This window comes from Pituophis catenifer, unplaced genomic scaffold (assembly GCF_029215685.1).
Source record: "Pituophis catenifer annectens isolate HBS135680 unplaced genomic scaffold, rPitCat1.0.hap2 SCAF_1, whole genome shotgun sequence".
In the NCBI taxonomy this organism is placed as follows: domain Eukaryota; kingdom Metazoa; phylum Chordata; class Lepidosauria; order Squamata; family Colubridae; genus Pituophis; species Pituophis catenifer.
This window is the reverse complement of record NW_027256881.1, coordinates 240,703,000-240,724,536: the sequence shown is the minus strand read 5'-3', so window position 1 is coordinate 240,724,536 and position 21,537 is coordinate 240,703,000. Positions and strand designations below refer to the sequence as shown.

Sequence of the window (21,537 nt, the reverse complement as noted above, 5' to 3'; positions counted from 1 at the left end):
TTTAATGTTCTTACATTTAATGTTCTAATTTTCTTTTTTGTCCCCTGTATCTGTCTCTTTAAAAGTTTGGGTTGCTGCTTCCTTTTAGAGGAGGGAATAAAAGTCCCTTCCTCTCACCTTTAGAGACTTTCTTTGCTTCAAAGGTCCTTTTTTTCCAGGAATAAGTCACCAAGTGGTAGAAAAAGGATTAGAACCTCACCCAGTTCCAGCATGATGTCCACAGGTCACTTATTGTGCTTTTCTCTTCAGCTGTCACAGCTTTGGGCAGACCACACAAATATGGCTGCCCTTTCCTCTGTCAATTTTGGAGAGTTTCCTCGAATCAAGCAGAAAGATCACCATCTCTCTGCGATCGACGAGGGGCCCTCCTTTCTTCACCACTCTTTCAGGGTGAATTTGACCCCTTAGGGCCCCCAGATGGAGAGAAATCATCCTGGCTTTGCAGAGCCCTGCTTTTCCCCAGCAGGATTCTTAAGTTCAATATCTTAGCAAAGGATTCAGGAGATGCTTCTTTGGTTCTCTGGTATTGTGGGAACTTTTTAAAGACAGGAGGATTAGATCATTTTGTCCTATGAGTTGTTCTTATGCCAAGGAGCCTTTTTCCTTTCAGGAAAATCAGCAATGCTACCAAGGATTTGTTGGTCACTAACCTAATTATACAACATAATTTCATACAAATCTAGACTCCCAACATCCCTGAGCTAAAATTCAAAGGTATCATCTCAAATACAAATATCCTTCTTCTTTGATTGATTGTTCTCTGGAAGCTGTAATATTCTCATCAGTGCAATGTCTGGCTTCAAAAGTCTTATCAGAGCTTATCAGAGGGACAATATGGGGGTGTGAATATTAAGAGGACTTCAATTGGTCAAGGGAGCAAAATGCAATCCCAGATTCAGGAAACTTATCCATTCTTTGGCTGAATGCGTTAATGGGGTTCAGACATTCTGGTTTATTAAAAATATTTACAACATAGCCTATTAGATGGATCTCATGGTGGTGCATTCAGAAAGTCAAGTCAAGCAAGCCATGGCTTTAAGAAAAAGGTAAAGCCATTGAAAAACATGTATCTTCTTGACTGGGCTGGCTAGTGATGCCAATATTCAAATCTAGGAAATTGTGCAAATAAACCAGATGATCTAGCATTTATATTTGATCCCTTTCCAATTCTTAGTGGTGTAAGAAGATTCTTCATTGGTGAAAAACCCTGCAGGTTTGCATTCCTGGAAGACATGAACTTAGTGCTTCCCTGTGATTTCCTCCTTTTCTTTTCTTAGGATACAATGACCATGCATTCTCTACCAAAGACAGAGACAGTTGTTATGTAAATGGGTTTGTTTGGTGGGCAGTTTGAATTAACTGACCCTCAGCTAATTGGCTGACCACCACAACTGCAAGGTATATAAAGGGAACTGTTTCCCTAGGTCAGTTGCTGGGTTCTCACCCTAATAAACAGAGCTGTTGTCACTCACTGCCTGGCTTGCTGCGTCCTCATTCACCCAACTTAACATTGGCGACGAAGATGGGATTTTGAGGCCAGCAGCCAAGGAAAGAGCTGAAGCCACAACCGAAAAGAGCTGAAATCACGTTCCGAGAGAGAAGCGGAACAACCGACCACAGAATCCAGCCAGGCGAGCGAGCAGAGCACAGGAGAATCATGAAGGATGTCTGCCTACACCCTACCAACCCCAAGGAGGAGAAGTGGGGGTCCTACATCTCCCGGTTCGAGTGCTTCATGGTGGCCAACGACCTGCAGGGACTACCAGACATAAGGAAGAAGGCCCTGTTCCTGAGCCACTGCGGACCACGAGTGTTCGACACAGCCGAAGCCCTGGCGGAGCCGAATTCAGTCCACACCATATCATGGTCAATGCTACAGACCCTGCTGAAAGACCACTATGCCCCAACGCCTTCCAAATACGTCCAACGCTATGAGTTCCGGCAGAGGCTACAGCAGGATGGCGAGTCAATCAGCGAGTACGTTGCCACCCTGCATAAGGCCACAAACCAGTGCGAATACCGAGACCTAGATGAGATGCTCCTAGAGCAACTAATCTGCGGAGTGAGAGACGGCCGGCTACAACAGAGGCTACTTACGAGATCGAACCTGACCCTGCAAATCGCCTTAGATGAGGCAAGAGCTCAAGAGTCATCCGTGAAGGCCGCCGAAAGACTGCAGGGGACCATCCATGGCCGGACAGCACAGAGGTCGGCGACCATACACCGTGAGGCCGTGAGCACCGAGAGCAAAGGGGAGTCCGAGGGAGAAGTCTACCGCACCGAGCAGTCCAGGCCGGTCTGGCAGGGACCCAGAGACGACTGCACCAGCTGCGGAGGCCCCCAACCCCGGCAGAACTGCAAGTTCCAGGATGCGATCTGCCGGGTCTGCGAGAAAAAGGGGCACATCACTCGAGTCTGCAGAGCCAAGCAAGCGAAGGGACACAAACCACGTGGCCTAACCAGCCAATCTGAAATGGCGCCATGCCAGAGATCCAATAAAGATGGCGGAAACTGGAAGGGCGCGAAAATCGAAGACATCGAGGCCTACACCATCCGCATTGGCCAGACCTGCACATCACCCGGCAAGAAGACCTACACCACGGTCGAGATTGAGGGTCATGAGTGCCAGATGGAGATTGACACGGGATTCCCCATATCCATCATGTCGTGGGCCAACCTCAAGAAAGCCATCCCCAGCGCACACAAGCGGCAGCTCCAAGCACAGCGACACTGGCTTAAGGACTACCAAGGGAACCGCATCCCAGTCGAGGGAATAGGCAAGTTCCAAGTACGATACGGGGAGATCAGCGAGAGGCTCCCTCTCACCATCGTCAGCGGCAAGCTCCCCAGCCTCCTGGGCATGGACTGGTTTCGAGCTCTGGGCATGGGATTCACCGGAGTGAGGAACATCCAGAGCACCCTGAGGGACAATTTGATGCAGGAGTTCCAGGACATGTTCGACAAAAGGCTTGGCAAGTATGTGGGGACCCCTATTTCATTCAACCTCGACCCCAGCATTGCCCCAATCCGTTTAAAGCCTAGGAGGATGCCATTCGCCCTAAAGCCCAAAATAGACATTGAATTGGACAAGCTAATAAAGCAAGGGGTGCTCGTGCCAGTCGACCACGCCAAATGGGAGACCCCGATTGTGACACCCATGAAACCGGACGGGTCAGTGCGCATATGCACCGATTATAAATGCACAATTAATAAGGCCCTGCAACAGAGCGTTTATCCGGTCCCAATTGTGCACCACCTCCTGCATTCCCTGGGCCCCAGCAAGATCTTCGCCAAACTAGATCTTGCGCAGATGTACCAGCAGCTACTGGTAGATGGCGCTACTGCGGAAGCACAGACTATCGTAACACATAGAGGCGCCTTCAAGTGCACGCGCCTACAATTCGGAGTCAGCATAGCCCCCGGACTTTTTCAAAGTACGATGGAGTGGCTACTGCAAGGAATCCCCGGGGTAGTCCCCTATTTCGATGATGTACTCATCACGGCGGAAGACGAGCAACAACTGGGGGGGAGGCTGAGAATGGTGTTAGAAAAATTCAGAAAGGCTGGACTCCGGGTCATATGCAACAAATGCATGATTGCTGTCCCCTCCGTAGAGTTCCTGGGGTACCGAGTAGATGACACCGGCATACACCCCACCGAGAGTAAAATCAGGGCAATCCAAGAGGCCCCCACCCCTAAAGACAAGGCGGAACTACAAGCGTTCCTGGGACTGCCTAACTTTTATGCGATCTTTTTAAAGGACAAAGCAACAGTGGCTGAACCCCTACACAGACTGTTAGCCAAAAAGTCCACATGGACCTGGGGGAAGGCCAAGGACAGGGTGTTTGCAAATATCAAGAAATTGCTATCAGCCGAGAGTTTCTTGATTCAATACAACTCAACGCTTCCCCTTGTTTTAGCCTATGATGCATTCCCTTTCGGCGTGGGAGCCGTCCTGAGCCATAGACTCCCGAATGGCCTAGAGGTGCCCATTACCTACTACTCCCGAACTCTGTCAAGCGCCGAGAGAAATTACTTTGTCAGCTTGACAAAGAGGCCTTCACTGCCATTTCGGGAGTCAAGAAATTCCACGAATACCTGTTCGGGAGGGATTTCGACCTGATCACTGACCATTGCCCGCTCCTGGGTCTCCTCACAGGAGACCGACCAACACCGACAGCCCTATCGCCCAGGATGACACGCTGGGCCATCTTCCTCGCAGCCTACTCCTATCGCCTGGTACATCAACCAGGGGTGGACATGGGAAACGCCGACGCACTCAGCTTCTGCCCACTACCAGACAAGCTGGACGACCCCACACCCGGCATCCCCATTCTGCTGATAGACATTTTGGACTCAGGGCCCATCACATCAGCAGAGGTAGCCAGAGCCTCCAACAAAGACCACGTGATCCGGACAGTCGCAAGTTGGGTGACGAGGGGGTGGCCGGAAAAGACTGGGAGCGGGGAATTCAAACAGTACACGGGCAAACAGGACGAACTAACAATGCAAGGGGGGTGTTTGCTATGGGGCAAACGGGTTGTTGTTCCCTTGTGCCTAAGGGAAAAGGTCTTAACACTGTTGCATAAGGGGCACCCTGGAATTGTACGGATGAAAGGACTAGCCAGGAGCTACGTCTGGTGGCCCAACGTGGACGCAGACAGTACCAAGTGGGTGGGGAAGTGTCAGCCCTGCCAAGAGTCTAGGCCAGATCCACCAACGACACCGGTGAGGGAGTGGGAAAGATCCAAGGGACCCTGGTCCAGAATCCACATAGATTTCGCGGGACCATTTCACGGGCAGACATTCATGGTCGTAGTAGATGCATTTTCTAAGTGGCTGGAAATTAAGCTCACGAAGGCCACTACCACCGATGCAGTTATTAGGGAACTAAGGCAGTTATTCGCTACACATGGGTTACCGGACATCTTAGTGTCAGATAATGGGCCCCAGTTCACGGCCACACAGTTCGAAGGGTATTTAGCGGAGTTGGGGGTCAGACATGTCCTCTCGGCCCCATTCCATCCAGCTAGTAATGGACAGGCTGAGAGATTCATAAGAACGGCCAAAGAGGCCCTCTCACGCCTAGGCCCTGGAGACTGGCAGGAAAGGATAGATCGGTTCCTAACAGCCCAGCATTCCACACCTTGCACAGCCACAGGCCGAAGCCCGGCAGAACTACTCATGGGGAGGAAGCTCCGAGGGGTACTGGATAGGCTAAATCCCAATTATTCCCCCGAGGTTTTCAAAGGGGAGGAGAGGAAACTCAGGGAGTTCACCATAGGGACTCCAGTCCACGCCAGAAACTACGGGAAGGGCCCACTCTGGGAAGCAGGGACAATCACGGAGATTACGGGGCCCAAATCATACAGGGTAGACATGGGGGACAGGAGAGTTTGGCGCAGGCACATAGACCAACTGCGAAGGTGAATCGAAACAGATGCCGAGGAAAACTTCAACGAACCGCTCCCTGACTACCAGCCAGAACAACAAACTAAGTCAAGCTCAAGTGCAGCGGAGGACTTAGCTGACGATCCTGGCATCCGGAGCCATCCCAGCAAGGAGTTCCCGCCAGCCAAAAAAGTCGCCGCCCACGAGGAGATCTTGGAGGTTCCATTGGCGGAGCAGAGAGAAACAGGGAGTCCCTCCGACCTGCTCGACGTCGCCCCTCCGACTGAACTGCGCAGGTCGACCAGGCTACGTACATGCCCTGGTCACCTGAAAGACTTTGTATGCAAATAACACCCAAAGTGACTTCTGGGAGGGGAGGAGTGTTATGTAAATGGGTTTGTTTGGTGGGAGGTTTGAATTAACTGACCCTCAGCTGATTGGCTGACCACCACAGCTGCAAGGTATATAAAGGGAGCTGTTTCCCTAGGTCAGTTGCTGGGTTCTCACCCTAATAAACAGAGCTGTTGTCACTCACTGCCTGGCTTGCTGCGTCCTCATTCACCCAACTTAACAACAGTGATATCTATGATGGAAATTGTGCCATAAGTTTCAAAGGAGGCTGGTAGTATACCAAATGCCACTCTTCCAACCTGAATGGCCTGTATCACAAAGGGGAACATACCTCTTATGCTGATGGCATCAACTGGGCTGTTGCAAAGGGGTACAATTATTCTTACAAGTATGCGGATATGAAAATTAGACCACAATAAATGAAAGCACAGTTTCACAGATTTGTCAAAATGACCCAAAATGTACTAGCAATTACTATTCTTCTCTATTCTGGGGGGGAAAATTAAATGCAGCAAACCTTTAAAACTGCTCCTTCATGTGTTCATTGAACTGTTCTCTCTTGTAGTGATCCCTTTTTTATTTAGATGAGGATGGTTTTCCTTCGTTTTCCAATTTTTTTGTTGAAGAGAAAGGTGTCCTTCATGTCCTACAAAGCTGACATTTATTGATCTATAGTCCATAAATAGGTAAGGTAACACAATAGTTTCTACTCATTTGTGTATCTGTGCTTTATGAATTCACTTCAGGAAAAGGAGTTACTTGGCCCTCTGCATTAATAAAGCATCTTTGGAAGGTTTTTATAAATGAATTGCCTTAAAACGACTAAGTTGGCAGAAGCAATATCAGAGATAACAATGTCAGTGTTTTTTATGCTCAAGGAAATCTGACAAAGAATGTAACTCAGATCAAACCTGAGAATCAACTTGTAAGGAGAAAAATGATCTTTGCTTCCTTCCAGCTGCTGATTCAGTCACATCATTCGCACTTAATAGGAAGTCTGACTCACTAAATAAATTGGTCTGACTTGTTTCTGTGGTATTTTACTTTATCTGTATGATTATTACATGCTTTTCTGAAGGATCTGGTGTTTTACAAAAGTTGCAGCCTTTGGGAAAGTATTTTCAACATATACAATGCAGTTTAGTGCTGAGAGGAAATGCCTCTAGAAGGGAAAAAAGTTTGTTTCTCATCTCTAATTTTGCTGGCAACAGAATATTTTAATCTCCAAAGTATGACTATAAACCAGTGTTGGCAAAACTTTTGACACCAAGCACGAAAATGGGAGCGTGCACGTGCAAGCTGGGGATTGCAGGAAATCAGAAGAACAGCGAACAACGCAGCAGTTTCTGTTTGATGGTGGACTTCGTGTGGTGGACAGATGATTTATGTGTATGTGTTTGTCTGTGTGCACACCTGAACCTGACTTTGTAAGGCAACTTCAAAGTCGGCTTCACTTGAACTTTCATGTTAGTGAGGCAACTCTTTTTTCTAAATAATTGTATTGCATTTTACAAAGCATAAACATTAAAAACATAAATTAATGAACAAAGAAATAATAAAGAGTAAAAAAGAGAACAGGGACAGAAGTGTAAAAAAGTATAAAGAAAAAGAAAAAAACACAAATTATACAAAGAATGACTTCCGACTTCTTCTTCCAAGGTTAGAGATTGGCTCTAGATTGACTATCCAAAGATGCAGAGGTACTGAAGCTCTTTGTTTCTGGATAGCACAAATGGGGCTTTTGTTGAACAAGCTCAATAGACTTGGGTGGACTTGGAAGCTGGGTCAGGCTTGAGGAACACTATTGAGTTTAAGCAGGGAGACTTGAGCTTCGGCAAAAGATCTCCTAAGAAGGAGCTCCAAAGCTGGAAGGGACATCGATTTCTGGTGACTGACTGCCCTGGTTGCTTGAACCTTCCTTGTGACAGAGTCCCTGGTAGAGCAAGTCATCACAGATTGGACCCTGATTGCTGCCTTCCTTTGGGCTCTATATTGGTTTGGTTGTTCTCCACTGAGCTGGGTGTAGCCCATTCTGGCTTCAAAATTAAGCTGTCCAGTGATACCTTTATCTCTCCCAGTTCTGTAACCCAGACAAAACAGAACAAACCATTGTTAATCAAACATTCCATACATGTCATTTTGTCCTCTGTCCCAATGAAGGGAGATCAAAAAGTCAACATGGCAACCATAACTTCACAATCAAAGCTTCACCTTTTTAAAGTATCCAATGATATTCATGGCAGATTATTTATCCATGTGTTCAAATATTAAAAAGGAGTGGGGTTTCAATTGCATGTTTCCCTTCCCCCTCATTCTCAAGTACCAATTACACAGAAATTGCAGTCGAAGTCAGAAAAAAACCTAACCATTACCAGGAATGGAAAAAATTAAACTGGAGGTGTGAAAAGAAGACTGTTGTCTTAACTGACTGAGAGAATGCAAGCTTCTTCTTTCCACAACAATGGCTTGGAAAAGTAGGCCCAAGATCTTTCTCACATACCATTACAAGAGATTTTTTTTATTTTTAATTTAACCTGTGTTTATGGCAAGACTGGTTAGGATCACATACGTTCCTTTTGACAAAAGCCTAATAGATATTGATCTACTTTCTGGATATTAATCTACTTTCTAACCTTTCTTTCACTCTGTATATTTTTAAAAACAATTTAGTCTATACTCATACTTGTCTAGGTGTAAAATGCATTTATAATCCATAAGAACATATGAAAATTGCAAGAGATTAATGAACAGCTTTTAAATTACATACATTCAACTTGCGAGCTAATTGGGGTATTGTCAGTTTTTGTCAGGGAGTATTTATCCAAGAAGGAAAATCGTAAAAGCTGACGTATTTGTTTATCTGAAGTGCAGCTCACTCATGTTTCTCCTCTCCCTCTGATAACCGAGGTTAAAGATCCACATTGTCCCACAGAAAATGCTCAAGGAAGGACAAAGGGTGGGGAAAGTAATGCAATGCAGGGATTTCTGTTTATTTCTAGAGATCCATCCCTCATCTGCAAAGATTGTGAATGGTGCCAAGATTTGTGAAAGAAGATGTTGCAAGAGAAGAATTTCAACATAGTTTTCTCCTGTACTCTTGCAAGGAAATTCTATTATTTCCTCATTACTCTGTTTACGGAACACTTAGGCATTGCTATAAATACAAGAACCGCCTAAACCCCCAGCTCAGTTCAAAGACATATTTCAAGGACAGGAAACTAGGTTCCCTGAGGCAAGATGACAACTTGGATTGGTTTTTGCTTCCTATTCCTGATTGCTCTGTCTGCAGAGAGGGGACTATCCACACAGGAGGAGACAGAAACCAGCTGCTGTGCACGTGAGTCTCAATTGGTCCTTTCTGGGGTGAGCCAGTTAATTAAGATAGATTGCTCTAGAGAGCTTCTCCCATAACCGCAGGACACTTCATCACCAGTGGGAACGCCCGTCTCATTTCACCTTCCAGCTCCTGGGACTTCCCCTCCCTTTAGGGAAGGTGCTGTTTGGCACTTTGCCACACCTCCAGGCTCAGGTTAATTTTGTTTATTATTTTTTTCCCATTGTGAAACCCAAATACAACAATGTGTAAAAGGCATTGTCTAGTAGTCAATTTCTGCTTGGTTATTGGGGGGGGGGGGCGGGGGGGGAGGAAGGGATGTTCAAGGAGCAAAGTTGTCAGACCCACAGAAGGAGCTTTAGTGAAATTACAGCAGTTCTAGAAGAAGGATTTGATGGCTAGGGAAAGAAATAGACCAGTGGAGTTTGTCTTTGGCCAAAAAGTGTGTAAGGTAATCAACTAGAATATTTGACAGGAAAATGTATATATGTTAGGTATCAGGTACATGTCATTGTTCTTCAGCCCCTCTCACCCTTCCTCTTGCAGTTCAAAAAATGCAGGCTTTAAACACTTGCAAAGGCTCAGTAAAAAATAAGAGTGAACTTGTCTAAAATTCCCCATAATAGAAATCCAATGTTATCTGCTGCATCATCCTGATTTTCTAGCATCCAAACCAGTGGTGAAATTCAATTTTTTTACTACCAGTTCTGTGGGCGTGGCTTGGTGGGCATGTCTTAGTGAGTGTGGCAGGGGAAGGATACTGCAAAATCTCCATTCCCACCCCACTCTGGGACCAGACAGAGGGCGTATTTGCTGGTTCTACAAACTACTCAAAATTTCCGCTTCTTGTTCTCGAGAACCTTCAGAACCTGCTGGATTTCACCCCTGATCCAAACTAGGGCCACTGTGTGACTTGTCAGACTGTGAGTAAAACCTTCTTGCTTTTGTTTAGTTTCTCATTCTTTTTATGCTCTTTCTTCTATTCCAGAGCTGAAGAGCTTAGAACAATGTGGGAGTGACAAGATTGTTCTCCAGGGCCAGGCAGGGATACCTGGAATTCCAGGTGTGCCAGGAACAAATGGTCTTTCTGGAGCCAAGGGTGAGCCAGGACCTCAGGGCCCCCCAGGTAAGTTGATGCCGACTTCTGTTGTCAATTGATGTCAAAGAGATCTAGCAGCTTATTTGCTCTGTTACTAGGAAACTCAAAGCCTGGACAGTCTAGAAGAATGGATGTTGGAGAAAGCATCACCAAGGTTACTTGGCAGAGGGATGAAAAACATGTCCTGCCCCTCAAATTCCAGCTAGGAAGGGAGGGTGCTGTACTAGGAAGGTTGCATTTCAGGTCAGGAAGAGGATTTTAAAAATGCTGATGGTTGTACAATAGTAGCAGTTGGGAATGCCTCTGTAGTTGGAACTTCTAGTTCTTTTTTAGGGAGGATGGATTGTATCATTTTGTTAAAAGAACTATTCTTATGCCCATTAGCTTCCTTCCTTTCCAGGGATCAGTCAGTTCTTTCCTAGCAAGGTGTTACGGTCTTTGCAGTGCTTGAGAAAGATGAGGAAAACCTGAAAAACAATCAAAATAGTTATACATTCTTCCATTATGTGGAAAGTGTATAGGTAGCTCTCCTGTTTATGAAAGGGTTGTTGCCCCCTTTTTGCAAACTGAGAGATAAAAGCCTCTGTGATTGTCTTGCTTTTTATAAAGACAAGATTTGGAAAACTCTTGGTATATTCCAGGTGTTCTTTTAAGGAGCTTTGTTCTGTTCTCCTTAGGTGGAAAGGGCTCTGCTGGGATACCTGGAAAAGCTGGACCAAAGGGAGACAAAGGAGACAAAGGTAATGTATCTCCAGAGATCCGTTTTTTAATGAGGGAGATATATGGAAATCCTAAGGCATCTTGGCCTCCAAACAAATATTCTTACTGAAGCTTCTACTTTGGTGATCACTCTGCAAGACAAGTTCTTTGCAGGTGGATTTTCTACATGTCTATTCCTCTAGGCAAGAAATAGATAACAAACTTGCATAAAGAGAGGTGTTGATAAACAGATAGTTCTCAACGCATGACCACAATTGAGCCCAAAATTTCCATTGCTAAGACAGTTGTTAAGTGAGTTTTCCCCCATTTTATGACTTTTTGTGCCACAGAATTGCTGCAGTTGTTAGTAAGATGCTTCTTAAGTAAATCTGGCTTCCCCAGTGGATTGGATTTTCAGAAAGTTGCCAAGGTGATGACAAGACTCTGGGACACTGCAGCCATTATAAATATGAGCAAATTACCAAATCTCTGAATTTTGATAGTGTGAATACAGAGATGCTGCAACAGTTGTCATAAGTCACTTTTTTCAGTGCCTTTGTAACTCCAAATGGTCATTAAATGAACAATTGTAAGTTGAGGAGAAACTGTGAAATAGTCCTCATCTTCATATTTCCTTTGACTTGGAGCCCTGAGTCTGTTCAGCTCAAAAGCAGGGTTTTTTTTCCTCTTTCCACAGGGGAACCGTGCCAATTAGAAGGCTGTCAGCCGGAAGGTATGTCTAAGCATTCTCCTCTTGCTTATTCAGTCACTTCAAACTTCTCCAGATAATTGGCACAAATGCCATCAGCTTGATTTTATCTTCATTTCGTCTCTTTATCTCTCTTTGTATGACCTTTATCACTCAGGATAATAAATGCAAAACTGCCTGAACAGGCTAGAATGTATGTTTGGAATAGTACAAATTGTCTGATCACAGTTTAAGGATCATTGTGATGCATTTCATCTGCACATATCAGCTTTCTCCAACCTGTGTCTTCTAAAAATGCTAGACTCTATCTCCCGTGATCCCCCTCCCTGATAATTAATGACTCTAGTTGGAGAACCTGCTACATATGCAAATACTGTATGTCTTATTCAGGTCTTGAAGGATGTACCTATTCCTATATGCTGTAAGCCACTCAGAATCATTGGATATGAGATGGATGGCATATAAATATTATAAATAAATAAGTAAATAGATATTTTCTTTAATTTTAAAAATATTATTGCATACCAACGTGTATCCATTCTCCTACAATAGACATTATGGTGATTTCAATGAAGACATTCTTGCACAGAAACCTCTAATTGTCTCACCATATATATTTTCAGAACAGAGAGAATCTGAACTGATCCACACATTTTAACCCCCCCACCCCCAATATTCTTCTCTCAGAGGGAAGAGCCCGAAACTGCAAGGAGCTCCATGAACAAGGAGAAACCCTCACTGGCTGGTACACCATCTATCCAATCACAGGGAAAGTGATGGTGGTTTTCTGTGACATGGAAGTAGATGGAGGGGGCTGGTTGGTAAGTAAGAGATCTTAGAGATGTTTGCTTCCAACATAATGAAAGCAGGAAAATACCTTTTAATTCATTAGTAATATTCAAAGGCTAACTCAGCTTTTTCCAACCTGGCTCCCTCCAGATCTGTTGGGGTGACAGCAGGGGTGAAATCTAATTTTTTTTGCCACTGGTTCTGTGGGCGTGGCTTGGGGGGTATGGCCTGGTGGTGGTCATGTGACTGGGTGGGCGTGGTCAATTTTTTTTTTACTTTTTAAAGCATTTTTAACTAGTAAAAAATGCTTTAAAAAGTAAAAAAAGTTTCTGATGATCAGCACCTGACCAGCCTGACCCCCCCTCGCCAAGCCTGATCCAACACCTCCTAGCCCAAAAGATTGCAAGCCTTTCTACCTCGGCCACCCAGTCAGGGAGATGACGGGGGGCAACAAATTGTTCGGCTGCTCCCCCTTTTCACTCAGCCCGAGCTTCCTGTTGCGGATCACCTTGCTTCACATGCCCGGGATTGTCACCCTTGTCTTCTTCTTCCTCCTCCTCTCCAGGTGGAAAAATGCCAGGAGCGCAAAAAGAAGCGCTTGCTTGCTCCTGGCCTTTTTCCATTTGTAAGGAAGCTTTCGTACCTTGTGAAGACAAGCCTGGCTTTCTGTGCTAAAAATCTCATCAGTACCGCTGTACACACACCCACACAAACACACAGAGGCTTTAAAAGACCTTTGAATGAAGGCGGGGGTGGATTGGAGGGGTCATTTCCCTCCCCCTCCCTGCCTCGACACCGACATTCAGTGCAGCACACACAGAGGCTTTAAAAGACCTTTTGAATGACTTGAGGCTCCTTCAGGTTGGCCTCCAAAGAAAAGAGGAATGAAGGTGGGGGTGGATTGAAGGGGTAAATTTCCCAACTCTGGTTCAGCCGGCTGGGGATGGGACAGCAGGCACAGGCTGCTGTGCACAGCAGTACTGGTGAAGTTTTTAGCGAGCAGCACAGGAAGCCAGACTTGCCTTCATGAAAGCTTCCTTACAAATGGAAAAACGTCAGGAGCAAGCAAGCGCTTCTTTTTGCGCTCCTGGCATTTTTCCACTTGGAGAGGAGGAGGAGGAAGAAGAAGACGAGGATGACAATCCCAGGTGTGTGAAGCAAGGCATGAAAATCCACAGCAGGAAGCTCAGGGTGAGTGAAAAAGAGCAGCAGCCGAGCACTTTGTTTCTCTGGAACCGGTAGAAAAAAATGCTTAAAAAGTAAAAAAAAAAAAAAAAAAAAAAAAGTTCCCATGGTCACACATTGCTCAGCTGATCGTCGGAACTTTTTTTTTAACTTTTTAAGCATTTTTTACTACCGGCTCTCTGGGAGTAAAAGCAGGAAGTAAAGATGACTGGGCGGGTAGGCGGAGCCTTGGGTTGCCATTGCTACTGGTTCTCTGAACCACCAGCCATCATCGCTACCTACTCGCCCGAGCTGGTCCGAACCGGGAGCATTTCACCCCTGGGTGACAGTATCTAGGATTCCCAGCTGTTTGTGCTGCTGGCTGAGAATGTCAAGAGTTCTGTCCAGCATACCTGGAGGGGGCCAGGTTGGAGAACCTTTGTACAGAGCACTGAATACAGAATAACAGAGTTGGCAGGGACCTTCAAGCAGAAGGCCCTATGGCCTATGCCATTTCAGACAAATGGCTGTCCAGTCTCTTCTTAAAAACCTCCAGTAATGGTACACCCACAACTTCTGGAAGCAAGCTGTTCCACTGATTAATTGTTCTTACTGACAGGAAATATCTCCTTAGTTCTAGGTGGGATCTCTCTTTGATAAGTTTCCATCTGTTACTTCTTATCTTGCTCTCAGGTGCTTTGGAGGAAATTATTGTAATCTCCCTTCTACTTGTCTGAAGCAGAGTTCAGGAGATCTTGGGTTGCCCCTTCCTCAGCAGGAACCCTAACCCCTCAAGCTCTGCAAAGAAGAGAGGGCAATCCTTATTCTAGAAAAAAATAAGCAATTCTATGCTACTTCAGTTTTTCTTCATTCCTTTCTTTTGATCCAAATGTGAGTGCAGGCAAAGGTGGCCTTTCATACTGCATTTTAGGTCCAGACAACATGAGTAGTAGTGCTTCCAAACAACTTTTTAATTATGCAGTCACCCTGCCACAATGTTTTACTTTTAAAGCAGTAGCCTAGTAAGAACTTGCTAAGCCAGGATGAGAGACCCAAGTGGAAATGGTATAATATTAAGAAAGCAGATTGTCTCTCTCAACCAGGTCTTCCAGAGGAGGCAGGATGGCTCTGTCAATTTCTACCGTAACTGGGAATCATACAAGAAAGGATTTGGGAGGCAAGGATCAGAATTCTGGTTGGGCAATGATAAGATCCATCTTCTCACCAGTTCTGGTAAGTCCAAAATCTCCTCTTCTACCTGAGGCTCAGTTTGATGAATTAAATACGTTTACATTGATAACACTCATCACTATCAGAATTAATTTATAAGGAAAGATGAATATCAGTCCTTTCAGATTCTGTTTCTAATATTAGAGATTCAGATTCTGTCTCTAATATTTGCCTGATACGCCAGTTGCGCCCCTTTCTGGATTGGGACTACTTATGCACGGTCACTCATGCCCTCGTTACTTCCCACCTGGACTACTGTAATGCTCTCTACATGCAGCTCCCCTTGAGGAGCACCAGAGGCTCCAACTGGTCCAGAATGCAGCTGCATGGGTGATTATGGGGGCGACATGGCGCTCCCATGTAACACCTCTCCTGCGCGAGCTGCACTAGCTTCCGGTGGTCTTCCGGGTGCGCTTCAAGGTATTGGTTCTCATCTTTAAAGCGCTCCATGGCATAGGGCCTGGGTATTTACGAGACCACCTTCTGCCACCGATAATCTCCCACCGGCCAATATGCTCCCACAGAGAGGGTCTCCTCAGGGTGCCGTCGGTCAAGCAATGTCGACTGGTGACCCTCACGGGGAGAGCCTTCTCTGTGGGGGCACCTGCCCTCTGGAACAAACTACCCCCAGGGATACGACTGATCCCAGACCTCCGTACTTTCCGCTGGGCGCTGAAGACTTTCTTATTTCAGCAAGCCGGGCTGGCTTAAAATTTTTAATTGGTTAATTTTATGGGTAAGGGGTTTTAAATTGGGGAAGCCAAATTTGATTTAATTATTTTTAAATTATTTTAATTTTCATATTGTATGTATTTTAATCCTGGCTGTTCACTGCCCTGAGTCCTTTGGGAGAAGGGCGGTATAAAAATTTAATAAATAAATAAATAAATTACTAGAGACTGTCTTTTCATCACGGGACACATTTATGCATAAAAGAAAGACTCTGATCTGTTCTTGTAGGTTCATAATACTTACCTTCCATTTCCTTCCATAAAGATTAATGGTACATTCCAAATTCATAAATGAAATCTGAGGAAAATAAACTTTTTTTTCAAAGCTTTATGTAGCATGGTTCCCCCAAGACGGTTGATAACTAACTGCCTTACTCGCCATATATAGGTGAACTGTTATTAAAAATATTGACTTTGTTTAAGAAAAAGAAAAAGTGGCAATGCATGGATGACTTTCTGGCTAATTGTGCAAAATGACCCGACAAAATTTGTGACTTTCTGAGAGTGGTTTAATTTTCCTGGGCCAACTCTTATGCTCCTGTAATTCTGTTCCTCCATTTTGTTAGTTCTCACTGGTTTTCCACTATGAGCCATGTCCATCGAAAAGCAATGATATCTAACCTTTTATGAGCCATGGTGGATCTGTGGTTATGTCCTTGTGGAATTAAAGTCTACTACAATGATCAATATGATTATGATTACCTTCATGACATGATTACCTTCAAGTCAGCGGTGAAATTCAAATTTTTTTACTATCAGTTCTGTGGGCGTGGCTTGGTGGGCATGGCAGGGGAAGGATACTGCAAAATCCCCATTCTGTCCCCACTCTTGGGGGAAGGATATTGCAAAATCTCCATTCCCACCCCACTCTGGGGCCAGCCAGAGGTGGTATTTGCCAGTTCTCCAAACTACTCAAAATTTCCGCTACTGGTTCTCCAGAACCTGTCAGAACCTGCTGGATTTCACCCCTGCTTCAAGGATTTCTTTATCTCCAGTATCCATTCTCTAATAACATCTATCCTTTGGTGTTTAGGAACACAGCAATTGCGAATTGATGTGGAAGATTTCAATGGTTCCACAACCTTTGCAACATATTCCAGTTTCAGAATTGCAAATGAAAGTGAAAACTATAAGCTAATGTTGGGCTCCTATTTGGATGGCAACATGGGTAAGTAATACAGAGGCTGTTTCTTCATTGGAGAACCTTGATGTAGAATAGATCATAAAACACAATTAAGACAGTTAAAAATCTGCCATATACAGCAGGTGTTTTTCTGAAGGCTTTTAGCCAAGTCCACAAGCCTCATGGCACCATATGAGTATAAAAAACATTCCTTATGGTTTTGCCTTCCACTTCTATTCATAAAAAATATATTATTTTTGATAGTGAATTTTAGAATTATCAGTATTGCTAATGGTGAAAAAATGCATTATTTCGGTACTGTTGCGTGTAATATTACATTTGATGCATTTCTGTCATCCTTTAAACAAATTAAGTGTCCTTCTCTTGAAACAATTATGTCTGTGTTCATATGAAGCGATCAGAATATGTACACATAGTCCTCATTTAGCAGTCATAATTGGGACCAGCAATTCAGTTGTTAAGCCAAACAGTCGCTAAGTAAAACAATAACTGTGCTTATGATCTTACTTCAGCTTTCCTTTGCTTTAGAAGACCTGCAAAATCATAAATGTGGGCATTGGTCACAAAGTTACTTTTTCATCTCTATTTTAACTGTGAATGATCGCTGTCTGCTAAATGAAGACTAATTGTATTGCCTGTGTATTGCTGCCCTGACCTTTTATGAGCTGTGGTGGCGCAGTGGTTAGAATGCAGCACTGCAGGCTTATTCTCCTGACTGCTGGCTGCCAGCATTTTGGCAATTCGATTCAAGATTGACTCAGCCTTACATTCTTCCAAAGTCAGTAAAATGAGGACCCAGATTGTTGGGGGCAATATTTTGACTCTGTAAACCACTTAGAGAGGGCTGTGAAGCACTGTGAAGTGGTATATAAGTCTAAGTCTAAGTGCTACTGCTATTGCTATTGCTATTGCTATTGCTATTGCTATTGCTATTGCTATTGCTATTGCTATTGCTATTGCTATTGCTATTGCTTTGACAAGAGGTGCTCCAAATGAACAATTCCTTCCTTACTGTTTAGGTTGGCATAAAGAACTAACCAACTTTATTCTATTGAACCCATTTTGACTCCTGGCAACCATGTGGACAAGTCCATGAAATTTTCTTGGCAAGATTTCAGAAGTGGCTTGCCTATGCCTGCATCCTGGGGTGTGGTGGGAGGCGGATGGAGTGGGGAGAGAGAGAGAGAGACTGGCCCAAGGTCATCCAGCTGGTTTTATGCCTAAAGTGTGACTACAGTGTTCCCCCGAAAATAAGACCCTTATATTTTTTATATTTTTTTCTTATATTTTTTTGTCTTATATTTTTTTGAACCCCGAAATAAGCGCTTGGCCTTATTTTCGGGGAGGTCTTATTATTTTGGGGTACATGGAGCAAGATGGGGTTCCTCTTGCCATCTTACGTGATTTCCAGCTCTGTCTCCCTAACCCTAACCAGATTGGCTGCGCATGCGCTTAAATATTTTCGGGGAGGGCTTATTTTCAAGAAAACATGGTAGGATTCAGTTTCTTGGTTTCTAGCCTGGTGCCTTAAGCTGGCTCTCTGGCCTGAAGCAGAAATAATTTATTTTCTGTTAAAACGTCAATCTATTCATTTATCTATGAAAAGAGATAAATTTGCTTTATTGCACTTTGCCACCAGGAAGAAAAAGGTTTGAATTTGGCCTTAGGATTGCTTTTCTATTATTTTGTGATATTTTATTTCATAATGTATTTTTTTAAATGATTCCCTGCTAACTGTGTCATGTGTGGTATATTTTTGATTCGTTCTCATTTTTTTAATCTTTAATCATGAATGAAAAAATAAACTCCAGAACTGCATCTAGAATTTTAAACATATATAATTTGTATATATATAATATAATAATTTACATATTTCTCATATAATAGTATGTGGTGATCTTATTACATTGTTCTACGTCAATTGGTTTTTAGTTAGGATATTAGGAAGTCTAGATGTGTTTGTAAACCATGGTTTATAGTTTGGCATGTGACATGATTTGCAAACAATGCCTATTTGCAAACAATGGTATAAGGAATTCCAACCTGGTAATGTGATAAACTGAGTTAGGAATTTCTGCATATAAATTATGCATTCTATCATTTTTTATTTCCTGCTGAATTCTTCCTAGCAGAGAATATAAATTTTTCACAGTTGTAGCACTGTGACTGAAAGCAACAATACAGTAAATCATTGACTTTCTCCTCTGATTATCTTCACTCAGGGGATTCTTTCTCAGGACATAAAGGCATGGCATTCTCTACAAAAGACAAAGACAATGATGTCAAAGAACCCTCAAGTTGTGCTGTGAGTTACAAGGGAGGTTGGTGGTATGCTGCCTGCCACTCTTCCAACCTGAATGGCCTGTATCACAAAGGAGAACATAGCTCTTTTGCTGATGGCATCAACTGGTCTGCTGGAAAGGGGTACCATTATTCTTACAAATATGTGGACATGAAAATTAGACCTCAATAGGTGAAATATCAATATATTCAGAATTGTTCAACTGACTTGCTGAATGAATGAGGGGGTGCCTTCATTTGGGAATTAAAGGTATTTGAAAGGAAAAGGCTAGTTTGAGGATGGAGGATACCCAGCTGTCTCTTGCATGAGAATTTAGCATCTTCAATTTGGGATGTTTTCCACTGTTATCTTATGAAGGCCACTAGCCTAATAAATTTTGATTGAATGTCTAGAATCCTCACACTATAAACAGTTATTCTGATTACTGTATCATCCCTAAATGTATCGGGTATTCCAGAAAAACCTTAAAACATTGATATAACCCTTTCAATTATATGAAATATTTCGTACTCTTACAAAGTCTTCCCATTCCTGAGGTTGTAGCATGAGGCTGCCTCATAGCACCATAAGAGAGCCAAAGAATTCATGGACATTATTGACCCACTAGAGCTGATGAACTGGCTGTGTGAGGTTTTGCAACCTGAGGATGTCACTTTGAACTAATTGGAAAGAAGGGGAAATGTTGCATGGAAGGAACTGAACCTTGACAGTGTTTCTCCAAACATAGATATCACCCGAGAGAGATGCATTTTAATGGAAACAGTTCAACCAACAATCTGTGAACAGTCTCTTCTTTCCTTTCAGAAGATTTTATTTTTCTATATTGCAAAGAGGAACACTAAAGGAAATATCCATAATTCTTTTTTTTTGTTTCAAATTTTTTATTTTGTTTTACATATACATATCAATGCGTGAACAGTTTGGCACCTGGGTATCATACATTCTAATACAAAGAGAACTAGTAAAATTTATCATAGTTATTACATTGAACCAACTTATATATTTCTAATAATAATACACATTTATATTAAATTATAGTCTAACATTATTTAATTATTCTGTTTTAATATATTGCTCTAATGCCACTCACCGTATTATTTAATCATGCATGATACTGCCATTCAATTTCTAAGCTTCCTTCTTGTTATTGCTTTTATTTTATTATATAAAAATGTATACACTAATATTCCCCGTTTGCTTTTTTCTATCTCTATACAAATATCCATAATTCTTGAATATATGTAAGATGCATGAATCTTACTCTACTAAAAAGTATCAACCTGATTCTCACAGTCTGAAACCAGTGAACAGATATTTTTCCCCCTTCACTGTTCTGTCCCCAGATATTTTTATGATAACCTCACAAGCACACCAGTGAGCCATGACAGGATCCTAGTGCAATTATTAGTACCATCACCTCAGCATTGCTTTGTACGGTGCAGGGAGGAGAGGGAGATTTTAAGAGGATGCTGAAGCCAAATTTCCAGGAGCTCTAGCTGCTGTGACCAATTCAAAGCAATCTGACATGAGTTCAGATTCCCTGCCATCGGCACTATATTTTATCAAGGCGCATTTACACATTGATATTGCAGTAATGGGGAAGAGGAACAATTCATTTGTAAACCTAGAATGTACAGCTTATTATACATCATTTGAAAATAAATTGCTACTGAGAAATTCCTAATATTTGAATTCTGCTGTTTCTTTGCTATACTACATAGTAATGTCGTGAAATCGTAATATTCATGTTTGGATCCCCTCATTCTGTATATTTTTGTGAACATTCCTCTCATGCATGTGTATAACATCAAACCTACACTGCAACACCCTTTTAATAACTTCCTGCCAGACTGCGACTTGTAACTTCTTGCTGGATTCTCCACTGACTTTGGTTATGGGAAGCTAGCAGGAAGTAGCTTGACTTTACAAATCAGTTAATGATGGCAGCTGGGACTACAAGATTGCTATTGTTTAGCAATGTGGTTATTATGGAAGTCTAGGAACTGACACGGAATTCCGGGATCAAACAGAAAAGGTTTATTGCGCAAGGTTCAGTGGCAACACAAGAAGCAAAAACTGAACCCCGAAGGGTTCTGATGTAGTTACTCTTATACATACTTTTGACATCTTATGATTGGTTACAGTTCTGACAGTCCACAGCCCCCTCCCTTGTTGCTACACCATACTCTTTAGCTAGCCTTCCTTTGTTTCTTAAGCAGAAAACTCCATGTGGGTTAGTTCTGCAATTTGACACAAGTGCTTCTGCGGTTTGAATTCTTGAACTCTCCAACTGTAGAATGGTGAGCTAACCTGTGATTTGAGTAACCTTGCGGTTTAACTTTTTGAACCCAGTATTTGTCTCTTATATTTATTAGTTAAAGGACCCTTCAGAGATCCTCTAGGCTGACCCCATATTATTTCACTTTTATATCCAATTTCATTATTCTATATTATGGTCACGCTTTATGATAATACTCAGGGACATCAATTCTGGTCTCCTCCCTTCATGTACAGAACCACCACAGCTGGCCAGGGGGTCATGAGAGGAGGAGGAGGGGAGGGGGAGGGGGAGGAGGAGGAGGAGGGGGAGGAGG

The 21,537-nt window shown here is 43.3% G+C and overlaps 1 protein-coding gene across 1 annotated transcript; it reads left to right on the top strand.

The window, feature by feature from the left end:
* Window positions 1-8,961: 8,961 nt before the first annotated feature.
* On the top strand, window positions 8,962-20,037 carry LOC139327508 (veficolin-1-like). The gene is made up of 8 exons (XM_070957350.1): window positions 8,962-9,079; window positions 10,065-10,202; window positions 10,853-10,915; window positions 11,572-11,607; window positions 12,271-12,404; window positions 14,640-14,769; window positions 16,531-16,665; window positions 18,864-20,037. Exons 1-8 carry the CDS (start codon window positions 8,980-8,982, stop codon window positions 19,112-19,114), a joined length of 987 nt encoding a protein of 328 aa, XP_070813451.1. The 5' UTR covers window positions 8,962-8,979; the 3' UTR covers window positions 19,115-20,037.
* Window positions 20,038-21,537: the final 1,500 nt, after the last annotated feature.

Excerpts from the sequence above, each read along its gene's own strand:
- LOC139327508 (XM_070957350.1), top strand. The coding sequence starts at position 8,980 with ATGACAACTTGGATTGGTTTTTGCTTCCTATTCCTGATTGCTCTGTCT. Across the intron at positions 10,916-11,571 it reads GGGAGACAAAGGAGACAAAG|GGGAACCGTGCCAATTAGAA; the intron begins GTAATGTATCTC and ends CTCTTTCCACAG. Across the intron at positions 14,770-16,530 it reads CCATCTTCTCACCAGTTCTG|GAACACAGCAATTGCGAATT; the intron begins GTAAGTCCAAAA and ends TTTGGTGTTTAG.